General features: G+C 38.8%; 2 protein-coding genes across 8 annotated transcripts in view; one reads left to right on the top strand and one right to left on the bottom strand.

Annotated features, from left to right (window-relative positions):
• sema3bl (sema domain, immunoglobulin domain (Ig), short basic domain, secreted, (semaphorin) 3bl) overlaps positions 1-22,550 on the bottom strand; it is a 70,509-nt gene extending 47,959 nt beyond the window's left edge. The window contains exon 1 of the mRNA XM_077730190.1: positions 22,160-22,550. Within this exon, the coding sequence (XP_077586316.1) occupies positions 22,160-22,268 (109 nt within the window). The 5' untranslated portion in view covers positions 22,269-22,550. The remainder of the gene's footprint in view (positions 1-22,159) is intronic.
• LOC144205675 (uncharacterized) lies at positions 22,172-26,394 on the top strand. Of its 7 annotated transcripts, none has more exons than XM_077730237.1 (11): positions 22,172-22,419; positions 23,651-23,759; positions 23,900-24,043; positions 24,201-24,335; positions 24,421-24,449; positions 24,590-24,652; positions 24,733-24,864; positions 24,970-25,038; positions 25,475-25,555; positions 25,828-25,883; positions 25,951-26,394. In XM_077730237.1, the coding sequence occupies exons 1-11, from the start codon at positions 22,306-22,308 to the stop codon at positions 26,183-26,185; spliced, it is 1,167 nt and encodes a 388-aa protein (XP_077586363.1). In that variant the 5' UTR covers positions 22,172-22,305; the 3' UTR covers positions 26,186-26,394. The 7 variants fall into 7 exon arrangements, with proteins under 7 accessions (XP_077586363.1, XP_077586356.1, XP_077586368.1 ...); XM_077730230.1 differs by having other exon boundaries at positions 22,173-22,419; positions 24,733-24,876; positions 24,973-25,038; XM_077730213.1 differs by having other exon boundaries at positions 22,175-22,419; positions 24,733-24,876.
• Positions 26,395-26,520: the final 126 nt, after the last annotated feature.

The raw sequence follows: 26,520 nt of genomic DNA, 5'->3' as shown, positions 1-26,520 counted from the left end.
AAACATAACAAAAGGTGTCATATTTTCAACCAATTTAAAATTTCTTGAATTAGTAATTGCTTATTTGGTATTTAAAGGACTCCAATTAAATCTAGTTAAGTTTCAAAACATTAAAAGTAAAACCAGATACAATTTTTGTCATAGGCTTCAAAAATGAATGAATGTATACAATTTCTGTTTCAAAATATATTTAAGTGGACGAGTTGGAAGCAAGAAAAAAAAGGCAATTTGAGAAGTTGTTTGAAAGCATTTCAGAGGCAAACGTGATTCAATCAAATGTGACCTCTATTAACATCAGCATTTCTTTTCAGTTGGTTTGACCACAAATAATTAGCGGCGCCTTTACAGCTTACCACAAAGATTATGAGAGACGTTTTTTCAGCGTCTAAGGTAACAGCGCGGTAACTAAAACGAGATGTCGCCGGGTCAAAGGTTAAAACCACACTGGCTTCTGCTGGGAGATTGCTTTTCTAAAGGTCAGCATATATATGTCTATGTGTGCGTGTGTTTATGTCAATCTCACCTGCTGACCACAAACTTAATATCCTGTGTGGTTTGTATGTTGTTTCTTTGGCATGTTTAACTTGAGTCCTTTCTTCACATTGTTGGCAAATCCAAGGACGTTTCTTCTAATTGACACTGTCATATTTTTATTACTTTTCATTATTGTTTCATTGTACTAGTTTAACTTTTCCATTACACTTCTTGTGTGTTATTATTGAGATGACTGACAAGGCCATGCAATTCCAAAATATTTTCAAAGTCAGTTTTGGCTTCTTCTTTTTTTTTTAAGTTTATTGTGATGACAGGTTGGCCAAACACTATTGCTGACTGGCTTGTCAAATTAACTTGCTAGAATTGGCTAAACTAAAACCATTTTTCCACTGCCTTAAAGTCAAAGATTTTTTGGGTTATTGGTTACTTGACATTTTACAAATGTCTTTTCACATTGAAATTAATTTTAAACCAACGACTTTAATAAAGTGGGTGGCACTGAACTTCTACAAATCAATAAAAGTCCTCCTAAACTGGAGAGGGAACAATGCTGCTCTGCTCTGCTAATCTCACTTGGACTACTTATTTATTGATTGATTATTTATTTGTCTATTTGTTGTTGTTATTTCTGCACTATGTGATGAAAGCTATAAATCTATCACATTGTACTTGTATTATGATAATAAAAGCATTCAATTCAATTGAAATTGCTGTGGAAAAAAAACAGTAATAAGATAAATTGCAGCATATACATGGTCATTATTTCATAGTTTTTTTGGGTCTATACTTTGCCTTTTGACTTTTTGTACAGGACAAAGGGCTTGACTTCAATTTCCCCTACCTGTGCACCTAATGCATCTTATGGCTGAGGAGACCCTTTAGATGTCTCTTGTAAAGAATAGCCTTAATTACATGAGTCTCCTAAACCAGCACAATGAATAGAGAAGGTTAAAGTGCTGGTCTACTTTTTAAAGGATTACTACTTTAAGTCCTTAACAAAGAAAGAATCCCCTTTTATTTAAAAAAAGATTACTTTTCTACCTTCAAAAATTCCCATTACTCCAACTCTTCCATTGGTGTAGGATTTGGAGACAAGATTCTGTCCATTTTCCCATAACTTTGGGATTATCATGAAACTGCCCTTCCTATCCTGTCTGTTGGTGGTCTACCAAGTAAAGATAAAACTTTTTTTGAAAACCTATTCATTAGGATAGCAGATACATCTCTTATCTCATTTGTTAAGAGCGAATGAGGAGTCTAGTTCCTTAAAGATGAGTTCCAAAAAGATGTCTTGTTTTCACAATGAGTAAAATTCATAACTCAAAAATAGCTGGGGGAAAAAAATGGATAACCTCTACATTTTTTAGGACGAGAATGCCAGGATTAGAAAACGTAGACACAGTGGAGTAATGAATAGGAGAATATCTTGTATCCATATAAGTATTTCATAATATGCTGCCTCTTTTTCACTTTCATAATGCTTCCTCTCTCTCAATTTGAGCTTTGCCCCATTCAAGGTTATGCGTGACAACAAGGCAGCGAATGTTTGGCTGTTTTTTTTTTTGTGCTGGCAACCACACAATCCCCTTTGAACTGACCAGCAAAAACAACAAGAAAATTCTGCTCTACACATGTAAGGCCAATCGTTTGAAGGAAAAAAAAAACACGATGCACACGCACAACAACTGCTTTTTCCCCCCTCCAAAGATTTTGGAAAATTGACGCCATTTCCTTTATTTTTGCTGGAAATTGAAAGGGTTTTGGGTTTGACATCAAAGATGAAAATGAGACAATATCAACATTTCATTTTTCACCTTCATGTGCTTACTTTACATCTGGATCTGATAACAACTAATCAGATCATATAACATCTTTTGTATGAAACCACCTTATTTTCATGTGAGCAAAAGTATTGGAACATCTGGCTAACACGTGTGTATTGTGTCCTGATCATTTTTCAAATAAAAAAGTGCCCAGTTCAAACTCAAAGAACACATTTAAATTAGTTTGAGGTTTAACCAATAATAAAAATATAAACAACATGTTGCATATCAATCAGGGCCTTAAACTTCCACTCAAGTATAAAAAGAGTTTGAGAGCAGGTAATTGTGAAGCAATCCGGTCTGAACCCGAAAAGAAGGCAGGACCCAGTTTGCCAGAATTACCAAATTTGATAGTGTTGACATAACAGCATTTCAGGAAAGTATCAGTGAGGAGTCAAGGACTACAGCCTACATCACCAAGAAATGCTTTTGTCTTGGTTGCAAGAGAAAGCCACAGATTTGCTCATTTTAAAAGAGAAAGGGGAAATCATAATCTAAAAATCATAGTATAGAAATATAAAGAGTCACATCCTGGCAAGGCAAATTCTAAAACATTGCACATTCTAAGATTTTGCACATTGTTATTGCACACCCCTGAAGTTATTGCACAGAAGGGATTGTGTGTCATGCTAACTTACAGTTCCTTCCAAACTACGTCGAGATATAGTTTAATTTGAAAGCGACTTTTCGAGTGTCAAACGTCAGGAAATGCCAAGGAACCACATTTATCAAGCTCCTCTGAATTTATTGCACAAAAGCACCCTCTTCTCTTGGACACACTTTCTGACACTTTCTCTCAAATTGAACATATTTCTATTTGTGGACACAAACATGCTTGTTGGCGCCTAGAATGTCTAGTGCACACCTTTGCCCAGATAACACCCCTTCTCACATAGACATCGAATAGGTAAATTGAATGAAAAGGGCGTTAAAGAACCTTTCTGGAATTCACCTTTCAGATTACAAGAGTGAAGACACAACATTGTAAGCTTTTTCCTGAAGTGTGTAAATGAAAATCTTCATCTTTTGAATACACAGTATTCCATTTTCAAGGCAATATAATGTTGCAAACAAATGTGTCCAAATTCAAATAGAGTTTGAGTGCCAAAAGAGAGAAAGTTTGATTGACTAAACTCATGTGACTGCATACCCGCGACTAAAACCACACACATACACACACAGGTTGAACCAGACCTAACATAAAGCCCAACCCCTTTGAATTCCTTTCTGCAAACCTTCTCTACCATGCAGCTCAATCCCGGCCGGCTACCTTCTTACGTCGTTGATGACAAGACCATGTGTGGTCCCCGGTTGCATTTAGACCCCCGTCGTTAGGTGGATTACTTTCTACACTAGTGGGTGTGTGGCCACAGGCTCAGATGACTTCATAGTGTGATGATTTTAGCATGTTGATTTTTAATATGAAACCCCAAGTGGACGTCATAAATTGTGGTCATTTTCTGGAAAGTCCTGTGAATATTATGTTCCACCATTGTGGGGTCATTGTTTGGTTACATAGTCCCTGCTGAGGGGGGACCTGCTCTCACTTGGGGACAAGAAGGCCATGAACACTAAGACTAAAACATATTGGGGTTCAATTTAAAGATCATGTGTGTGGTGGTGATGGGAAAGGACGATATCATATATATTTTGCCCAAGTGGGGCATCGGAATTCGCTCAAGCAGTGTGACACTAGAGATTAAACCCCCCATCATTCAAGTAGACGCGATTGTCACTCCACATTACAATCTACATCCACACACACACACACACACACACACACACACACACACACACACACACACACACACACACACACACACACATCTTTTGGAAGGCAGCCCTCACCCACCCTTATAGGGTATCACTTATAGGGCCAAAACCTTTTTTCAACCTTATTCATAGTGAGTGTTTTAAACATACTCTACGCCCCCCACTGAGCAGCAACTATCTGCCAAAACTGCATACGTAGCTGTTATGTGTTGAGAAATCATTAGTCATTTCAGCTGATGCAAATCTCTCTGGGAATTTTCAGCATCGATGCATGGAGTTGATCAACAGGAGTTCAAAGAACAATTCACTTAGGGTTGGTTTTTTTTGTTGTTGTCTTTTTTCCTCCAAAATCCAACATTTCTGTGAGATTATAGTAGAGAATGACTATATTTGGACCAGAGTTCTGATTGGGAACACTCCACAGGGAGCTTGTTGGGCCACTAAGAATTCCCATGGATGGACAAAAAGGGGGAAATCTATCAAAACACGACTTTGACATGCTTTGACAAAAAGTCAGTCTTACAGAAAATCGGCAAAGGCAGTGAAAGAAATACATGTTTATAAGAAGGTGGCAATTGTATATGAAAAGATGTCAAGGTCTGGTTGAAGTGCAGACTTGAGGCTTCAAGTGGTAAAATTGTGACTTAAGTTACACCGCACGTGTTTAAATCCAATTTAGCGCATATACATTTTTAATTCTTTTTAGATCTACTGTCTATTTACAGTTCTTTAACCCTTTAGCAGCCACATCACACAACAAAATCTTGTCACATGTGATTGTTTTTAATATCCATTTCCTTTTATTAACTACCACTACACATGCTTTGCGACCTGAGCTGGGAGTGATTGAGTAGATATGTTAATTCAGTATGTATATTCAAAGTAAATGCAGATCTTTGAGTCACTGAGACAAAAGATAAAAATACTCTACAGCCTCTTTTCAGCAACACATTCAACATAACCATTGTAGTATCAATAACAGTTCATATAATTATATGTTGCTCATTATTTTCCCCAAAAAATAGTCAAACATCAGAATAAATTCTCAGCACCCTCAAACCAATTCACCTACAAAAGAGGAGTACATACAAATTCTACACACAAAGACAATATGATTTTGAAACATAACCGTCTGGTGTCATGGGTGGGCTGTCAAGAAAAAAAAGAAAGACCCAAGTGCAGGTAACAGGGAAGCCAGGCAGAGTGGAAGAAACTTAACAGTTTTAAATATTAGAGAAGTTCTAAAACAAAGTACAAACAAAAAATCACCGGGCAAATAAAAACTATTTGCTAAGAACCAGGTGCATGACTTGAACAAACAGAGGGAGCTTGTATACAGAGACATGGGAAAACGAGTTGATGAGGACCAGGTGGGTGACATGAGAAGCCAATTGGTAGGCCCAAAAATTAGGCAGTAACAGGTGAAATAAATAGGTCATCCGACAGGGTGGTGGCCAAGTGGTTAGCGCGCTGGCCTCACCATTCTAGGGTCCAAGCTTCAATCCCAGGTGGATTCTCACTGTGTGGAATGTGTATGTTCTCCTGGGGTTTGTGTGGGTTTTCTCCCGGTACTTTGGTTTCCTCCATTTGACAAAATTGTGCATGATAGGCTGGCTAAACACTCTAAATTGCTCTTAGGTATGAGTGTGAGCTTGAATGCTGGTTCCCATAGTTAACTGGGAGAGGCTTCAGCCACCCTGTGACCATTGTGAGGATAAGCTGTGCAGAAAATAAATGAAAAAGAAAAAGACACACTAAGCCACAAATGTGACCCAAACCAACCCAAACCCTGACAATGCCAGCTAAAAGAAACAAATAGACTTCGAAATCAAAATTAGCACAACAAAATTAGAGATATTTTCTATTAGCTGGTTAGTAAGATATTTCAAAGCGGTCATTTGGTTGTGTAAGAAATGAAAAATACTGAAGCAAGAACTGTTCCTGTGCTGTGTTATTCAAGAGGAGTGGTACAAAGATAAATAGCTCTTTTACAAAACACAATCTGCAGCAATCAATCTGATTATTCAGATAAAAATAACATTTCTCCAGGCCTGCTCATTTTACAAACATCCTTATCTTGCCAACACAATTCATTGGCTCAGTCTAAATATGTTCAACTAAAGATAATAGAGGCTATACCACCGTCAATGAAAGACTATTTTTTGCTGCCATTGACTACGATGGACGTCCAATTCATTCAAATTGAAAGCCTCCGCTCTAATATGCACTCAAGCTATACAAGCAAACCATTTGCACCAGCTATCGATGTACTGTGGTAATATCCTCGCTGAACATTTTCAACATTAATCACAGTCTCAAAAACAAAATTATGCTTCCCATGGCGTGTCGGACCGTCCTTGGGGAAGATTTTTAAAGGCTTTCTTAAAGGGTTTAGTGGGATTTTACACCCGCATAGCTAATCAAAGATCACCCATGCTGATTTATGACCACAAAGAGGCAGAAAAGTCATGTTTGGACACATGAAGATTTGCTACCTAGGGATTGAGCCCAAGTCAAGTCTGATTTAGATCTTTTTACAAATGTGCTGCGTAAATTCACATAGTAATTTACTGTAATGGAACTGAGAAGCAAAGCAAAAAAAAAAAACTAAATTAACCCATACTCACTTGTTCCCTAATTCAGGGTCTCTTTTGGGCGGGATTCGTTGTTAGGGACAAAAAAAATGATGTGTGCTGAAGGGTATCTCAGAGGTGATAAATGTTGTTTTGACACGTGCATGTCCACAGGCCTGAAGGTTTCAGCTCAACAGAAGACAAGGGGGTCAGTTTCAAGTCAGGGTCGGGTCAAATATGAGTCTCTAAGTGATACCGTTGGAATCCAGATTCACGCTCCAGTGAGGCTCAACATGTGGAGCGTTTTATAAGGTTAACGTACAGTTGAAGGAGATTTTGTTGATCTTTCACTGTGTGGCTATCCAAACACGTGTGGTATAATGTAGCCCGACCAACTCACCAATTAACCAACAGATACTACATATCGTTGCATTTTTATAACATTAATTAATAACGTCTTCAACAAATGTTTATTGACGGATGACCGGGTTTGTGTTAGAATTTGGCGCACACATACGCATAATATGGAACCAATTACTCCTCTGACTTTACCTGCAGGCTGCGAGCGACCCTCACTGAGTTTGCTGCTCAGACGTAATCAACACCAACCCCTGAGTGTGTGCGTTTGCTGGTGTGTGTAGAACGGCTGCTGAAGTGTTATGACAAAAAAGTGTGGTTCAGTGATGGTGGGCATAAATTGTGCAGTCAGCGCTCGACAGTAAAATGATGTATACAACTCTGCAACTCAGTGAAGTCACAGTGAGTTTCTGTAAATAAAGTGGTATTGCATGTTCCCATGGGGGATGTCGACTACAGTTCAACTTGGTGACAGTACATCTAAATTTTGAAGAGTTAGCCTGTTTAAAGAGGCTGGTGGAACCCATTAGCCGTTGTATCATTGAACTAAAGAATAACTGAATGAAACTACTTAAACTTTGATGTGTTGAAAGAAGCTCTAAAGTCAACTCGAGACTTTATTTTCTATCTAAATGAGTCTACTTAGCCATCACTCCAAATGAAAAATAGTATAATTAAAGTCTGCAAGCAGTTGAGCTGATGAAAGTGAATGGAAAAGCTTGCATCATCACTTATCTCTTTAATGTATTTGATCCAGCCAGCACTTTGCGGTGATCCCTTCAAAGGAAAACACAAACAGTCCCTAATCAAATTAAAGGGAGTGCTGGAAGGCCTTCCTTCACAATGAACTCGACATTTAGGAAGAAAAAAAAGGACGGCAAAGAGAAGACTCAGTGACGCCTGCTTTTAAAGCAGAGTAGCGGAGAATATGTAAATAAAATTAGCAGGACAGGAAATTAATGAACGACACATGGCCAGTTCAACGTTGGAGTTACTTTTAAAAATCTGTCCCTTTTCTTCTTTATCTTAAATGAAAGACCCCGAACAAATTTGTCCGAGTTTGAGTTTATTTTTAGCCTCAAGCTCTCGTTTGTAGAACATGAGCCTTGGAAAAAAACTGGCTAATTTCATGTTTTATATCAGCACATTTTTTAAATTAAAAAGTCCTCATTTTGTTTATGTTTGTATTTGTATTGCATGTTATTTCCATCTTCCTTGCATTAAAAAAATAGAGGATGTACGCACAAAGCCAAAGTTATTAATTTAAAGGTGGGTATAAAATGGATGAATGAATGACTGTTTTGGTGAAAAATTATATTATTATTTTATTTTTTATTATATTGTATTGTATTGTGGAATTGCCAATTTACCCATAGTATTTTTTAAAATATTTTTGTGAAAAGAAAGGAAAAACCTTTTATTTGTACTGTTTAGTTTGTTGATACATCTTTTTGAACTACCTTTGCTTTAAGTGCACGATAAAAGAGGCTTAGTTAGTGAACAATATAAGTTAGATGCATAATGAAATACATCAATGTTTGACCCTTTCCATGCATTCAATATTAAGTCCACACATCTGTCTGCGTGGATTTATGTGTATATTTTTACTGACAAGAATCCTAATATACATCCCCTAACGCCGTGACCGGTCGCGACGATCTGCACTTTGTCCTTCAGCAAGTGTGTGTGCGTATTTTTGTAATTGTGTGTGCATATAAACGGAGACAGACCGTGTCAATGCTTGGCCATAAATAAAATGTCACAGTTGCATGTTCATGGTGCGCACATGACGTGGCAAAGGGGAGTGCTGCACAGAAACACATGTTCGCTGGGAGATAAAGTCACGGTCGTAAACTAGCAGTGTGACGGCTTGTGAGAGTGAATGAACAACACCAGCCCCAAACAGCATGCTCTCTTTGTGGTGTACGCATCACGAAATTTGGATGTTTCCTTCAAGACCAATACAGTGTGTTGGTGCTACACACGTACATCTGCTCCAGATGAAAAATCAATCATCGTGAGGTATGTTGAGGAACCAGATGTCAACTACAGTACGCCTGCATTGCCTGAATTTGGTGCAAAAGAGTAGAATACATACCTGTCGACCTCGGCTATTTGCTCCCCTTATTAATGATTGCAATTCCCCTTAAGCGAAAAAAAAAATACAAATGCAATGCGGCACATAATTACTCACATAGGCCACAGATAAAATTATAAAATTTTCACCAAAGGGGACGGGGTTCACAATCAGTCCGCACTAAATTCAAGATTCTGTAGATGTCACTGAATGACGCTGACAGCTTGATTGTCTGGGTACATTTCTTGCTGCCACGCTATATCTATATAGTAAAAAGGTGGACGTGTGAAAGGGGAATGTGCATGCCCATATTATGCTAAAGCATGTCAAAATTAGCAGTCGATGATGTTTTCGTCTGCTACCAATGACCGAGACCATCCGGATTTGAGCCGAAATGGGAAAAAAAACGAGCTTGGTTTTACAAAAAAAGTACTTTAAAAAAAATGTACAGAACTTGTTAAGTCCACAATGTGAAATGGTCAAAGAAAAACTATGAAATACGGGCAAAACGTTTAAGTTGACAGGTATGAGAATATAAAGTCAGGGGAAAATATTTTTGGAGGAGTAATTTAACTGCTTTCTCTTATCCTATCAAATAACTAGGGTGAAAAAGAGGATGGGGGTTAGGGTGACCCTCAACCCGGCCCACTCCTACTATGGCAACAATTTGCAGTTATTCACCCTCTGGGTTCCCTAGGAAGGTGGAGGAATGTGCGATTGGATATTGGTCATTTAGACTCGGAATGGACGGGAGAAAGCAAGGAATGGGTGGACAGCAAAAACACACACACAAATAGCATACCTGTAGGCTTGTGTTTTCAGTGCTGAAAATTCTATTATTTCCCTGTAGACACACATTAAGATTTGATTTGTTTCATGTAGATTGAATTCACATGGGCGTTTTCATGCGACATGATAAAGGATTCCCCTATAAATCTAGTGGTGTTTTGTTTACAATGGCAAACAGAATGTTTATGTCAACTTCTGGATTCATTGCAGAGCTGCCATCATGTATTTTATCAGAGAGAATTTATGAGCCCATCCCAAAAGAAGCCAAGCCAAGCCAAGACATTCCTTCAACTCAATATTGCTGATGAGCTAGTATGTTTGGAACAGTTTTTTCCCCTAAAGATTTTAGCCTTTCTAGTAGTCATCAAGTTCATCATTGTCTCTTAAGTCCATAAAGCTATCTTCAATTTTGCAGAGCTTGTCTCTGAACTTTTGCGGAAATTCCAACCTAGACCCTCCCTTTCTTCTAACTCGTGAATGATTTGCAAATTCTGCTGTCCAAAATAAGCTTTTCTTCTCGAATTTTGTTGTAACATTGTACTTTCACTTCTCCAATTGAGATTTCTACCTACGGTCGCTGAAAGTACTTTTTAAAATATTTTTTTACTCAATGTTTCTTTCTTGGTCGGCTGTTAGTTTTTTCATTTGGCTTTTTGAGTCACGTTACTTCCTGTTGGCAACACCACTATTTAGTGTATATTCAAAAACCTAAATCTGGAACTAAGCAGAAGTCTTCACAACCATTTTCATGGCACACAGTCAAGGGTGTATATAAATGTTTCTCGTTTATCCTAGAGTTGAACATCTTGAATGCATTTGATTTTTATGTGTATTTTCCATCAGTTTTTATATTGACATGTCCCGAAATATCAAGTATCATTGGTCCACGTTGAATTTCGACTCATGTTACCCAAGGTAATGCTAAACCCAGACTGAGATGCCACTCAAACAACATTTCCCATAATAACTAGGAGAAACGACTGCTCAGTATCCACACCAGATTTGCTTGGAAGCAAACAGAGACCCCCTTTCTAATAAGATCTCAGACTCGTCATTTAACATTTGTTTCAGACTGTGATCAGGTGTAACTACCTTGGTCTTTTCAAGCTGTATGGTTGAGGTCAGGCATGACTTAAACCAAAGGGGCAGAAAGCCCTTGGTTCCGTCGACCACACTATGTCAGGGTGAAAATATAAGTGACATGAGTTATGTTTAGTTCTCTATAGAGCGTGTTGGTGAACTGTGTAGTATCTGACAGTGTAAATCAGCCACAACTGCCAAAGTGGCTTAACCAAGGCAAAACATTGAAGTAATCCGAGAAGCACGAGGACAATGTGCAAGCAGTATTTTCACGACACCTTTGGGTTAAAGATCATTGACATCATTTAGAAAACACTTCAACATACTGCTGTTTTTCATTTCAACATTTTAACCTGTTTATACCAAGTTATTATTGGATCTTACAGGTGTTAACACACTTAAGACCCACTGAGATCTGATCACAAGGACCACACGCCGCATTTATGACTGTCAAATTGTGGCGCCGTTTTAATAGAAAAAAATCCAACCAGAATTATTCCGTTATCAAATTATGTGTTGCATTCAAATCATGATAGCATAACAATATATGCATTGAAGTGAGTCATGTGATTTAGTTCAAACTACTAACATACCTGTCAACTTATTCCAATTTTTTTTATCTTTTCAAATTGTGTACTCCGTATAACAACTTTTGTAAAGGAAGAAAAAGTTTAAAAAATGATTTTTTTTTTGTAAAACCAATCTCATCTTACAAATTTGGACTCTAATTCGGATGGTCTCGGTCACTTAGGCAGACGAAGACGTCATCGTCGATTGCTAATGCGGTCATACTTTGAGCATGATATGTGTCACTGCTGCCTTTTCAGTATCTAAATATAGCACGTCAGCAAGCAATGTACCCACAGTGTCAGCGTCATACAGCGACATCTACAGAATTTTCAAAGTCTAAAACTTTCCCCAATGTGAGTAAATATGTGCCGTGTTGCCGTTGTATGGTTTATTTTTACTTAAGTGTAATTGCAATCATTAATAAGGGGAGCAATCGGCTGAGATTGACAGGTATGCTATTATTTCAACATAACTGGTGATTGACAATAGCTAACAGTATTTATTCCCTGGAGTTACTTTATCACAGTTGATTTTTTTTCCCAAATCCAAACAACCAAGCACCAGGTGCTTGGAATGTGTTGTCAATTAGCAGCAGCTGATTAATGCGTGCATAGAATAAAGTAGGGACCCCAATGAGCTGAAAGCATCAAACAGGTTTTTTGTTGGCTGGAGACCTCTTATGTGGACCCCAGTACTAAATCTTTAATCATGGGAGTTTTTCCAGCTTCCTCCATGATTTGTTCAAGAATTACTTTGGGAGTCACAAAAAGGGAAGAGGCCCTCAGTGTTAGCGGTTTCATTGTCCTGAATGTTTCCATTCAGCGGTGGGCTCTCGCAGTTTCCTTTGCTCCCTCTCTTGCCCCATCTTTCATTCACGTTCATCCTTCACGGGTGTAATTCATTACGGGGCTCACACACATACATGCGAACACATGAAAGGCTGCACATGCAATTATTTGGGGGGAGCAGAGTTCACAAATGAGCCTTTCACTAGAAGTATTTAATATGATGTGAATTGGATAGTTTTACAACTTCAAGATTGAAACCATTTTAAAACACTGGTCACATACATTTTTCAGTTGAAACATTAATTCATTAGTCAAGTGAGAATTTTTTGAAGATGTAGTTTTTTGGGATATCTGATCTCATTTTCTGAGCCACTTTATTCTCATTAGGGTTGCAGGGGGTGCTGGAGCCAAGAGGTGGGGGACAACACCTTGAATCGGTGGCCAGATGACTACAGTTTTATTAATTAATAAAGTATATTAGTTTAGTTATTTAGGAGGAAGGGAAACAAAATATAATGAGTGATTTTTAATCGCCACATCCGCTGCAATGCTTCTGGATAAATCTATTTCAACAGCCAAAATACAAAGTACCTTAACTTATTTTCTTCCACTGACTGCGATAGAAATCCAATCCATTTGGATTGGGAGGGCTGGCAGTGATTAATCACAATGATCAACCAACGCAACTCCCTCCAAGTTCATCTATCGCCATCAACAACAGCCAATGAGTTAAAAGCTGAATTGCCAAATCTTATATTGGATTTTGATGGTCTCAGAATTTGTGTACTGGTTGTGTGTTGGCTGCTACAGCTGCATTCATTCACCTTTTTATCTCCCCCCCCCCAAATACAAGACTTCCCTTTTGGTCAAAAGAAAATTGGCCCCAGCACAAAGGGAATTAAATCACGCGTGTCATTTGAAAAGTTTACATTACATTCTGACAGAGACACATGGAGAGCACAGAGGGAGATGAAATAAATCAAGACCTCTTCAAAATTGTGCTTTTACAAATGATGTGTGGACAGTATTCCTTACGTTGCAATTCCCACTCAAATGAGTTATTTTGCAGGAACTGAATTGGCTTCACTTATAGCGTGACATTATGGTGTGTCAACACTGTGGAATGTGCCAATGCAATCAGAAGAGACTTGCCACATTTGAAAGAAAATAAACAACAATGGAAGACATCCAGCACTTGGTGGAATGGTATTTCTTCTTGACATGCCAGATTTATGTCTAAAAGCATTTATTAATTTATTTTCTAAGGCGCTTAACCTCACAAGGGTCGCAAGGGTGCTGGAGCCTATGCCAGCCCTGAATTGGTTGCCAGCCAATCGCTGGAAACAAGGAGGCTAACAACCATGCACGCACAAACACATACTTCATTTTGATTGGGCTAATATTCATATTTTTAGGATGTGGGATCAAACCAGAGTAGGTGGAGAAAACGCAACAGGGTTTGAACCCTCAACCTTAGAACAATTAAATTACTTATATATGTTTTTACTGGGAAAAACGCACTTTGTGGAGTAGGACCACCAATTTCAGTATACGCAGCTGTGTATAGTGACAATAAAGGCTTTTGATTTCATTTGACAGGACATCCACTTGACCAACGTGTCGCATCTAAAAAGTATTATTAACAATTATTCATGTTAATGTAGAATGTTTTTGTGTTTGTTTGTGTAGGAGTGCATTGTTTTGTACTTATGTTGATTCCATCGCAATAATATTATGGCCGTTGTAGATTTATTTAGGTTTTCCAACTAGAGTTCTGTTTCTATGAAATATAAGCATAACCCCATTTCTGTTCTGGGGTTGTACTGGATTCCCTCACATGCACCCATTTTGACTCGAAAGCAGAGTGCGTAATTTGTATTAAAACACTTCTGTTTATTTTCTATGGCACTTATCTTGTAGCTCATTCTATTCTGTCTGACATGTTTTAGTATCACCTGTGCCCAATCATGTCACACGACTGTTTCCAACATCACAGTGTGTCCATGTGGGAGGGTGTTTGCGTGTTAGAGGTTGGAATAAAAGCATAGCACATGAAAGGTAAATAACCAAAAAGACTCCCCATAGGAATGCAGGAATTTCAAACCTCTTCAATCTCTCTTTGCCACATATAGTTGCTCACAATCACACCAAATAAAAGACACACATAACCAGTGTTGACCTTGTGCTGCGTGTCAATGAGAAACGCATGCATGGGTGAGTGTCCATTCAGTGTGAGTGGGGTCTTCACAAGCTACCATGAAATACACATGGTCAGCACCTGCCCACTGTCTTACTGTCTTTTATGAGGCATGAAGCCCACTGGAACCACATTACACTTTTAACGCAAACTCCCTAATGGGTTTCTTTTTTAACACTTTATCTTCAGGGCTTTATAGACAGTAGAGAATTCTATTTTGTTTTTGTTCTTCAGATTAGAAAATTAAAAATCATTGAGTAGAAATGCATTGTACTGCAATCAGACCATGACGTGATTTTATGTTTTGACTAATGATCTAAGAGTTGGCACACAAATTTTAACAAAGGCAACATATGCACAAACGATGACAGCCACAAATGAAAACAGACTTGCAATTGCAGGAAATGTTCAAAACTCAAGATAGATGGAAATAGTTCATCTTTGTCTGAACAATTTAGGGAGCGGCTTTCCTGCAATTAAACCGATTTATATCTCATCTTATTTTCGGAACTGCTTTATCCTCATTAGGGTCGTGGGGGTGCTGGAGCCTACCCCAGCTGAGTCTGGGCCAGAGGAGGGAGACACCCTGAATTGGTAGCCAGCCAATCGAGGGCCACAAAGAGACAAACAACCATTCACGCTCACACTCATGCCTGTGAGCAATTTAGAGTGACCAATCAGCCTACCATGTGTGTTTTTTGGAAAGTGGGAGGAAACCGGAGTACCCGTAGGAAACCCACGTAGGCCGTGGAGACATGCAAACTCCACACAGATGAATATGACTTTGATTTGAACCCAGGACCCCACAGTTGTGAAGCCAAAGTGCTAAACACCCGCTCCACCGGGCCTCCATAGACAGGTGTTCATAATCACATTACACTGTCACTGTTCCGATGTAGTTGACATATCTCTATTGACTGATTCTGGAATTTTGGAGTATATGCAGTTGGGCAAGGCTGCATTCCCAAGATAAAAAGCAGTAAAACTGCCAAATTGAGACTCTAACCCGGTGGTGGGCTGGCACTAAAATCTAAAGTTTATTTCAGCAACGTCAAAACTGGCGCCCCTGCTGTTGCTGGTTTCTGACCATTGCTGGAAACTGTCTCCATTTACTGGTCTGCGGTCTGGAACAATACACATCACATTTTTCAAACATTAAAAAAAGGAGCATTTCTCTCTCTGCTCCTGCTAGTTGAAGTCATGGTGTTTCACATCAAGGGTACAATTCCTTTTAGCCAGGTTCGATTGCACACAGTTTTTGCAACGGTTGGCCAAAAATAATTCTGGCCATATGCATGTGGTTACAATACCACAAATAGGTTTAGCTGTGGGTCACATCAATAACTTGGGTGATGGAGGAACATGAATTATTTCCTACCTGGATACATTTGTAGGAGAGTTTAATTTTAAGCATATTTGCATTTGTGTGCTTCAGGAAAATAGTCATCAATCGATGTCAACATGTCCACACATTAAGGCTCTTCATGTAATTTGGATAAATGTGAGTTATCAGATCGAGTGTAGATTAGTCTGCTTTGCTTTCAGCATAGTGCCTTTCCTTCAGATTTCTCACCTTGTTTATTCTTCAACACCAAACCCATTCAAACCTGTGTTTCTGGACCATGCTTGATGTTTAGAGAATAGTCATCCTGGAACAAAAAAAGGGTCTTCCCAAAATTCCTCTGGCAGTCTTGGAAGAATTTCCGCCTGATTGATACGTAGCTGTGTCTAATACGTTTTGCCAGTGGTGCCTATGACAGAGTAATTGTGAGAATTGTGTGCTAATCTTCTGTATTTTCGCCCTATTAATAACCCAAAGCTCTGTCAGCATCAACACACTTAGCTTTCTTTAAGAATTCGAGGGCATGGAGGACTAAAAATCTCCCACTCAATGAAGTAGCGAACTGGACAACTTCACAGACAAGTCGTTGACAGCACTAAGATGATCAGGAAGTCAGAGATCACAAATAGTTGTAAAATCTTGTGCATTTTGACAATTTACATCGCATACCTTGACACAAAGGTGAGCGAAGGATTTAACGGATTAAGAATGACGAATGAGCAAGGATTAAATAGGGAGAGATTGGCCTTCAGGTGGAACCGTTTCCGTCAAGTTTTCACTCTTCAATCTAAATCTATCAGCAGAACAAGATGATCTGCGATGAAGGAGGTGAGGGAAGGTAATCTAGGATTACAGAAAGAGAAGAAATTTTATGGAAATGACACTGATTTACTAGTTTTATGAACCTAAGAAAAAAAACATACTTCAGTTACAACATTCTTTGCACAGAGGAGCAGTTTTTTTTTTAACGTTACAGCATATCAAAAAATTATATCAATGTTTAAGATGGTATGGTATAAAATAAAGGCAAACCTGGATTTTAAAACATTCTTGGAAGTCATTTTTTTAATGCCTTGAAAATATGGCTTGCCTGTCTTTTGTCCATTCAGCCTTTATCTCACGTCATTCATCTTGTTTTTCAGCCCTTGATGCCAACAAATAAGTCTTTACAACTCCCCAAAACCAAGTCCTGCACTGAAAGATGAGCCTGAGTCTGGCAGCCATCATCCTGATAGGACTGCCATTACCCACTACAAAGCCGAACGGTGTATCTTTGCACACATGTCAGCGTGTAGTTTCCCGATGGAGAAGATATAAATATTCAGTAACAAAGAACTTCACAAGAACTGAAAATTCCACAGATATGCATGTTTTGAATCATATCAGAAGAGGAAAACGGCAGCAGGGAAGAGTTCTACGTTCAGTGTCACCAAGATGAAATTCCACTCCACTTCACAGACATGCACTTGTATCGGCTCACTCCAGATAATAGAAGCAGGCTGATGGAGACTATGGGAGCACCATTGGGGATCTTACTCTCAGATGCAGGTCATGGGTCCTCCAAAAGGATAATGATCCAAAAGACACAGTTAACGTACTCAGAAATGCCAAAGAACAAAACATTGGCCTATTCTCAAGCTGCCGTCTGTGAGACGTGATCTAAATTCTCATAGAAAGAAAGTCTTTGATAGCCAAAAGATGCCCACTTCTCATTCGGTTATGCAAATGCTTTTAATTGGAGTGAAAACGATTCGAGGATGTGCAACAAACTCTCAGAAGCAGTTCATTTGGTTATTTTAAGCAATGAATAGGTGGCACACACCTTCATGAACATTTGTTTTTGTCATTATTTTAATGACTATTTTCCATACAATTAATTTCAGGTATTTGCGGGAAAAAGTGACAACGAATCCAACCTTCTCAATCTTAGAAAAAAAACATTTTATTGTCCCCAACTTTTCCAGTGAAAGAATGTAACCTTTGAACTGAAAGCTTTTATACTCTCATTTAACTGGACACACACTTGTGTGAACAAAGCTTCTTATGAGAATGCATGGGAGTTGCCTGACTTAGTTGCAGGTTGCCATGATGATGCACAACCATTTCCCTCAAGGCCAGAGTCGGACCTTTGACCTCTACCGGGGAGAAACCAAGTTTAGTCCTCCCTTTGAGAGGTCACATCCGTACAGTTTTCTGCGTCTGCCTCGCGTTACTCATCCATCCTTTCTAACCTCCCACTCACTGTTAAGCCTTTTAACGCCTCACCTTTTTTTTTCTGTCAGCCACTCTTCACCGACACTTAACATTCAAACAAGAAAATATTAGTAAGACTCACAGTTCAAATGTAATTTCCTCTCTTTCCACATTCTTTGCAGGTATGTGCTGACTGAGTGAGTACCGTAATATTTTGCGGTGATGGGATACAGTGTTCTGTAATAGTATTGTATTCAAGGATGGTGCTACGCTGCTCTTTTTTGTCAGCCGCATCCGACGCCAACTCCAGTATATCCAGTACTTCTTGAATAGCAATCATACCACTCATCCACTTCACTTGATCTGTATTAGCGTACCTAGCTTCATCTGTTGGACATTCTGTCTCGCCAAATGTTATTCCACAGATATGCGAGAGTCAGACATTCTAACAAAAGCCACATGTCAAGACTGCTTAGCATTTATGTTACAAATAGCAGCCTCTACAGTCTAATCAATTATCACATCCTCAAGTATATATTCATTGTTTTTGTGTTGATTTGTGTTTACAGCTTTCAATTATAACTACACTTCTTTAGTCAAATGACCAATGTCGCCCAGTTGATGATGTGTAAAAAAAATATTAAAAAAAGATTAAAAATAAAGACAATTTGGAGTAATTTACTAGTGATGACAGGAAAAAATGTTGGAAAACCCCAAAGAAATAAACATACCAGAATTGGAGGAAGAATCAGTAGTCAAATGCTGAACTTCCAAATTTGAAGCATATTGTAGATTGTAATCCCTTGGAATAGAAGTCATTTGCATTTCACTAAAATAAGTCACTGTTACTAGAATCTCTACAATCTAGACTTCAAAAAATAGTGTTGGTAGAATAATATCAAGAATTATTTTAGTTTAAAAAAACTAAGGCAATTAATTGATTAATCTATTGATCAACATGCAAGAAAGTATGGGAGTCGGAAATTGTGTTTAACTGCAGTTGTGTTTTGACCGGCTCCAATGTTGTCCATCATTTGAAGTGATGATATTGTTGAAAGCTTTTATTGGGATAGCACGGTTCCGTTTTTGGAACAAGCGAGGGTGTGAAAAATAGACGAAGCAACTACTTTGCTGCTAATGGACTCATCCATTATACTCTTGTAAAAAGGCAGTCTAAGTAGGGGGAACATTCTTGCTGTCAGTGTGTGTGTGGAGGTGTGTGTGTATGTGTCAAAATGATGGATGGGTTTTTGCATGTGTGTATGCCTGCACTATGCCAAATGTGTTTGTATGTCAGGGCAAGGTGTGCCACAAATGTACTAGTAAACAGACCATTGTGCTATTGTGCATATGGTGTTTTTTTCCCTTCTGCAAATTAGGTTATTTCCCTGCATCTATTAATATTAACTGCATATTTCATAATTGTAGGCTGGCCACCAATTCAGCCTCTGGCCCGGAGACAGCTGTGATTGGCTAAAGCACCCCCGGTAGCCCGAATAAAGATAAAGCGGTTTAGAAGATGAGATGAGATATTTCATTATTGGCTTAAATAGACAGAAGTCACAGTATTACTGATAATTGAGTGTCTCTCTTTTTGTTGATCTATTAGTCATCAGAATATTTTCATTTGTATCATTGTATTTTGATATAGCTTTTCATGCAGTAAATAGAGGGGGTGGATTGGTGGATGTTAACCCAAGTTATTCTTTCTTATCTTTTTAATCTGCAGTTTTTCATTTTTTATTATTATTATCATAAGACAAACTCAATTGCTTTTGTGTACAAAGTGCATTGTTAGTGATGTGAATCAAATCATTTTATTGGCAGCACTTCTCCTAACCCACACAGTGGGAAGCAGAAAAACATCTTTCATGAAGTTTAGTGCAATTTCACTTATCTTAGAGTGCACCCAAACATACAAATTTGGTGAAGCCTCTCAAAGCATCCGGCCACAAATCTTCACACTGAATACAATAAATACAAATAGTTTGCCAAACCAAACAAGGAATACATTTGCATTTTGCCCCCTGAACTCTTCAAATTCTCACGTAACAACAATTAAGCATAATAATCCCCAGAAAGTTTGCTGCATGACTAAAATATTGATGAGCCGACAGGATGTCTGTAGTGCATATGTGATGTGTTTCACAAAAAGCTTCAATATTTATCCTGGTTTCTGAGTGTCGACTTGTCGTTACATTTTATCTAGCTCCAGTCATCATTTTAGATCAAAATGTAAACCAAACAGCCAGTTGCAGTAAAGAAAAGTGAATAGATTGTCAATTATTTACATATTTTCCCTTCAGCGTGTACAGAATTCAAGGGAAGTAAGATGGTGCATTGTCTTGTATTATACTTGATTGTCTTTGGCTCGGTTTTACAGCAAGTCAGCGTATAAAGTTGAATTCTGTTCAAAGTAACCCATTTCTGTGCATAATCATTTGTGTAGCCTTTAATGAGCATACGTGGCTAAAACTATTTTTAGGTACATTACAGGAGGGGAAAATAACGTAATATGAATTAAACTAGTAAGTATGCAGTGTACTTTTTTGTACTAGTAAGTATGCAGTGTACTTTTTTGTGCACAGCTAATAACCTCAAAATATCGTATGTCGATACCACAAACCGAAGACACCAGTTGACTGAATGTGCCAACACGCTTCACAGGTAATGTTTTTATATCTTGTTGTTGATGAACTTTAACCCACACCGCCTGCCTGCAACTGTCCTGAGAAGTAGCCATGTTTTGTCTAATACTTGTGACATTTCACCCTTTAGTTTGAACATCGTAGCTTGAAGGCCTGGCAGGATTCAACATTAGTTTAGTCAGTTGCTTCCACACACCCACAACAGTGGCAGTTCAAGGTTTGTTTCTTTTTTTTTAATGCATGAGTCTAAAAGGGAGGTCTTTGAGCCTTGAGGTCAAAAATGTCCATATTCATGGTTATGAACACACACTTGAAGACAAGCCTTAAGAAAGGGTGGGCTAAAAGAAACAATTATAAACTGAGCAAATAGCCATCCATTTTACCATGCATGTTTTGAGCTGTAGGAAGAAACCAGAGTACCCAGAGAAAACCCACACGAGCCCGGGGAGAACATGAAGCCCCGCACAATGAGGACCTATCTGGGATCGAACTCTCGACCCCAAAATGATGGGGCCCACGCACTTACCGGTTTCCTACTGGGTTGCCCCAGTTTAAAACAAGAGTTTAATTTAAAGGGACGGAAAGTGTTCATGTGTAGTCAAAAGAATCAGTGGCTCGGTATGATTAATAAACTTCTGAGAGGAACGCAAAGATTAAATATTAAATGCTCTTCGTTTTATTTTAATAACTTTGCTGTCCTCTAGTGATCTGTTTTAGGATCTGGTGCAGCCTAAAATGGTTGCCAGCCAAAATATGTTCATAAATGACCTCACATGAAGCTTTAGACAGCAGCCTAAATCAAGTGTAGCCATTTTCTCGCATTGTCATTAATATTGTATTTCAACCTTTTTGTGCAAATGTAATTGTTTGTATTGGTTAGTGGCAAAAAGGAAATCTAAAATAAATAACTTCAAAGTCTTACTCACTGGCAGCAATGGCGTTGGAGTCAAAATGATAGTTTCTAGTTTTATGACCTAACCCATACCACTTATCCTCACAAGGGTGGCATGGGTTGCTGGTGCCTACCCCACCCAAATATGGGCAGCAGGCAGGGGACACCCTGAATTGGTGGCCGAGTATTCAACTGGCCTACCCTCCATGTTTTGGAGATGTGGGAAGAAACTGGAGTATGCAAACTCTACACAGGAAGGTCCAAACCTGGGATCTAACCCTTGATCTCAGAACTGGGACACTGACCCATTAACCACTTGTTAACCACCAGGCAGCCACTCTTCAAACAGTCTCTGACTGTTTACAAGTTTTTGGAATATGCCAAACATCTGGGTGAACAAGGAAATGACACATTGACACCTATGAAAATCTTGACGTCTTCAATAAAGAGAGAAACTGGTGCAAACATACAGTACAAACTTCTGACCATCCACTTTGACTACATACACTTTGCATATTTCATTTGAGGTATTTTAGCCATAGTTTTTCTAAATCATACTGACCTCTTTCTACTTGTGACCTTGTTAAGGATGACTTGCATTTGAAGGCGGCTGTAATCACCTTATCAGGCCCAGCTGTTGAGGAATGAGGAATGTCAAAGAGAACTGACATTTCAACCTGTATCCTTTAGACGAATTCATCGGTTGACATGCCCGTGTTAAGGAAGAATCCTGCTCTCTACTCCTGGCCTATTAAGGTGGAACCACATTCCAATATGGCTGCTTCAACCAGGCAGCAGGTTGAGGATGATTGCCATGTTCCTGTGAGTATTTCCTTAGGTCTTCATTGCCATGTGTATTTAAAAGTTTTTGTTCGTTGACAGGGTTGAATAATTGCATAGACTCATAGTGTGTAACAAAGTTAAGTTTTTAGTCGTAATCTGGATGACCGGATGAACATGTGAAACATTTTCAAGTGGGTGCTAAGCATTGAGTGTTGATCTGGTTTGCTTTTCCTGAGGGAAGTGCATACAGCTAACAAAGAGTGATTGAATTGTCTTTTTATGAACACAAAAAATAATAATTAAAAACTTTATCTGTTGTTTTAATTAGATAAGATTAAAAAATTGGAGTGTTAACAATACAATAGCTAAATGCAAACATTTCCCCTATTTGTTCCTCTTATTTCTCTGACTCATAAAGCCACACATTCCAAAATCTTGGGTGATTATTTTCAAGACCTTGGTAGTCCAATTACGTAGCCTTGCCTTGCCAGAAATGTCACACAAGAAATTATAAAAGGGAAAATCAAGAAATACAAATATGGAAAAGAAACCCCTTCATGGTGAGAGGGTTTCTTTTCCAAATTTGTATTTTTGATTTCCCCTTTTAAAATTTCTTGTGATGTCACCAGACTTTTATGACAAGCTAAACAGTTGGAGTCTAACTGTTAAGCATGCTCATTTTAACCTTCATTCAAAAGCACAGGTTACGTTTAGCTGGTGTGGGTTAACAAGCTTACTTTTAATATGCACTCCAAGATCAAATATTGCTTCAATTATATCATTTTTATCAAATGGTATGTGGGCTGTCCAAAATAGCAGGATTTGGTGGTGGTATAAATTACATGTAGTCTTACATCATCGCTGTCACAAAGCTTTCAGCTGACCTCTTTCAAGGCGACGTCATCAAATCAATGCAAATCAGGCCTGCCAAATTATCATGGAGCGAACGCTTACTACTACTACGTAGTTTAGTGAATGCTGTCTAAAGTTCTTGCCATCTTGGTGGTGCACCCACCATGGTGAGTGTTTTAATATTTTCATGGTGTGCCCTCTGGATAATTCCTTAAAAGTATGTCATATGGATTCTGTTGTGTGGCTCGAACAACCTGTTGTAGATGTCACATTTTTGATCAGTGATTTGTAATTATCAAATGTGTAATGTTGGCCTGGAATGTTTTGCAAAGTGCTGTTTACTTTTGTCAAGGTAGTGGGATGAGATCATTGAAATTGAATTTTAAATGATTAGTAAAAGCTTCCACTCTCTGTTTAGCAGACACAAAAGCCAGAAGATGGAGACAAATCCTGTTACAGTTTGTTGACAGATGAGGACCTTATGGAAAAATTACTTGATTATGGAGTCCAAGCTGGGCCAATAGTGGGTAAGGGGGAGGCTTTCATAACTTGATACTTATTCATAGTTGGAAAACTGAGACTTTGGCTGAAAATCTGAGTTCTCATTTGTTAAATATTTTTTTCTGCCTGCAATATAAATTACAGTTATAATGTTTGTGACTGTGAGACTCCACTAGAGCTTTGTATGAGAAAAGGCTGAGAAAGCTCCAGGCTAAACGCAGCGCTCTGAAAGATGGAGGGACAATTGTGATTTCTTCTGCGGATTGCAGTGATTCAAGTGATTCAAGTGATGAAGATGATACTGAAGCAGGTACTGGATGACTCTCTTTGCCGTCACAAATTGCTCAAAGAACCCTTTGTTCTGGGGACCCAAAAACTGAGACTTTGGCCTAAAATCTGAGTTTTCATTTGTTCAATGTTTTTCTGCGTGCAATATAAATGACAGTCATATTGTTTGTGACTGTGAGACTCCACTAGAAGCTTGTATGAGAAAAGGCTGAGAAAGCTCCAGGCTAAACGTGGCGCTCTGAAAGAAGTAGACACAATTGTGATTTCCTCTGCGGACTGCAGTGATTCAAGTCATGAAGATGATAATGAAGCAGGTACTGGATGACTCTGTTTGCTGTCACAAATTGCTCTGAACCCTCTGTTCATCTGTATGTTCTGATGAACCAAAACGGGGAGAAGGAAAGTTTGATGAGCAAGAAAGCAGTGAGGTGAGGAGAAGTCTGACACCCATTTTGTTTTTGGCGCAGATCCTAGGGTCTTGGTTTTTTTTTTAGGCCAAATTTTATTATGTCATTTCATTCAGCCCTTGTCATGATTGCATTCTGTAGCTAAGTACTTTGTTCCACAGGAGGAGGAGGTCTTTCAAAATGAACGCAGTCACCCGCAGTGCTTATTACCTTCATCCAGAATGGTAAATCTACTTGTGACATTTTCTGGGCTGAATTCAAGTCAACTATTTTGCTTAGTGTTTTGGTTTTCTCTGTTTTGCAGCGTTCTGGCGCAAGAATGACAAAATCTGCCAATCCATCTTTGGATAAGATTTCTAAGTCAAGGAAATGTGATGGCGTCTTCAAGGTCCCTAATGACAAAATTGCACCATCCACAATACGGCAACACTCCGAAGTAAGATCAAAGGTATACTCTTAAAATATCTCATTATATATCTCAACGGTTATGTCCATCCTTGCTTCAATCATATTATTAAAATAATATTACCCTTGGATGCAGCAGGTCTGTTATAAACCAGTGCAAGAATCTGCTTTAGAGAACTTCAGCATCACTGAAATGGTTGATGAGGTTAAGCAAAGTTTGCCTTTTGGGGAGATGGTTTATCAATTGCTCAATTAATATTGGGGTGGCCCGGTGGATGAGTCGTTAGCACGTCGGCTTCACAGTGGGGGACCTGGATTCAATTCCAGGTTGGTCCACCTGTGTGGACTTTGCATGTTCTCTCTGGGCCCGTGTGGGTTTTCTATGGGTACCCCGGTTTCCTCTCACATTCCAAAGACATGCATGGAAGGCTGACTGAACACTTTAAATTGCCCCTAGGCATGTGTGACTGTGAGTGGTTGTTTGTCTCCCTGTGGCCTGTGATTAGCTGGCCACCAATCTAGGGTGTCCCCCACCTCGGTCCTGAAGTCAGCTGGGGTAGGCTCCAGCACCTACCACAACCCTAGTGAGGATAAAGTGGTCCAGAAAACGAAATGAGAACTTTTTTTTGTCCCAATAACAGGTGGAAAAGAGGATATTTCCACTTGCAGACAGTGAGTCAAATGAGAACGATGCACAGTGCGCTAGGTCTCAATCTGATAAGGTCAGTAAAAAAAAAAAAAAAAAACATTTGAAGTGGAATGTGCCATCGTATTTTTTATTCTTTTAGTTTGCCTTGCATGAGATGGTTAAGAGAAGGTCTTGATACTTAAATCACGAACCAGGAAACAGTTAAAATGTCTATATGATGTAACTTTGTCTTCAACAAAAAGGAACACATTCATGGCCCTTTTTTCTGTTATTCAACCTTATTGATCTTGTGTTTCTGCTTTTGGCATTCCTTAAACAGTTTTCTGTGTCTCCTTGCTTCCATAGGAGCTCACAGAAGATGAACGCGTTCCTGACAAAAAGCCTGCACGCACAGGGATCCAGTAAGAACAAAAAAAGTCCTTTTTTAAATTAGAAAAAAAATCCTTACACTTGTTTCTTTTGTTATAGCGTCACATGTCGACAACCTATCAAAGGTGCAGCAGGGAGACCCATACAATTTAACCCCCAAAAACCTCCAGTCTCCCCTGCCACTATGGAGAGAAGAGAAATGGACCATCAAATGATACCTGTTCACATCCAGTTTGTGGTGTTTTTAATAGTTGCCTTTTTGCTCTTTGTTATTGTTGAAAGTGAGCCATTCAGTCCACTTTTGGCACTGGTGTACAATGCCATGAAAGGTTGACGTCCTGGATGGTTTAATCAGTGTTATGCTGGTGTATTTCTAGGTAGACACTGTTTACATATGACATCAGATTGGCTAAATGTAAAACATTGAGATATTTTAAGGAAATATATTGTAACATAATCACACTTGTTTTCAGGGGGTTTGTATGCGTGTATGCTGTTGGATATTTTAATCTATGTTGAAATAAAGGGATATTTTGTAATATAGCCGTTTGTCTCCTTGTGACCTGCGATTGGCTGGTTACCAATTCAGGGTGTCCCCCACCTCTGGCCCGCAGTCAGTTGGGATGGGGTCCAGCACCCCTTGAGGCCTGAGTGAGGTTTAAGCAGTTC

The sequence above is a fragment of the Stigmatopora nigra genome, chromosome 1 (assembly GCF_051989575.1).
Source record: "Stigmatopora nigra isolate UIUO_SnigA chromosome 1, RoL_Snig_1.1, whole genome shotgun sequence".
In the NCBI taxonomy this organism is placed as follows: domain Eukaryota; kingdom Metazoa; phylum Chordata; class Actinopteri; order Syngnathiformes; family Syngnathidae; genus Stigmatopora; species Stigmatopora nigra.
Note: the sequence above shows the minus strand (reverse complement) of the source record. Positions and strands in the feature narration are given on the sequence as shown.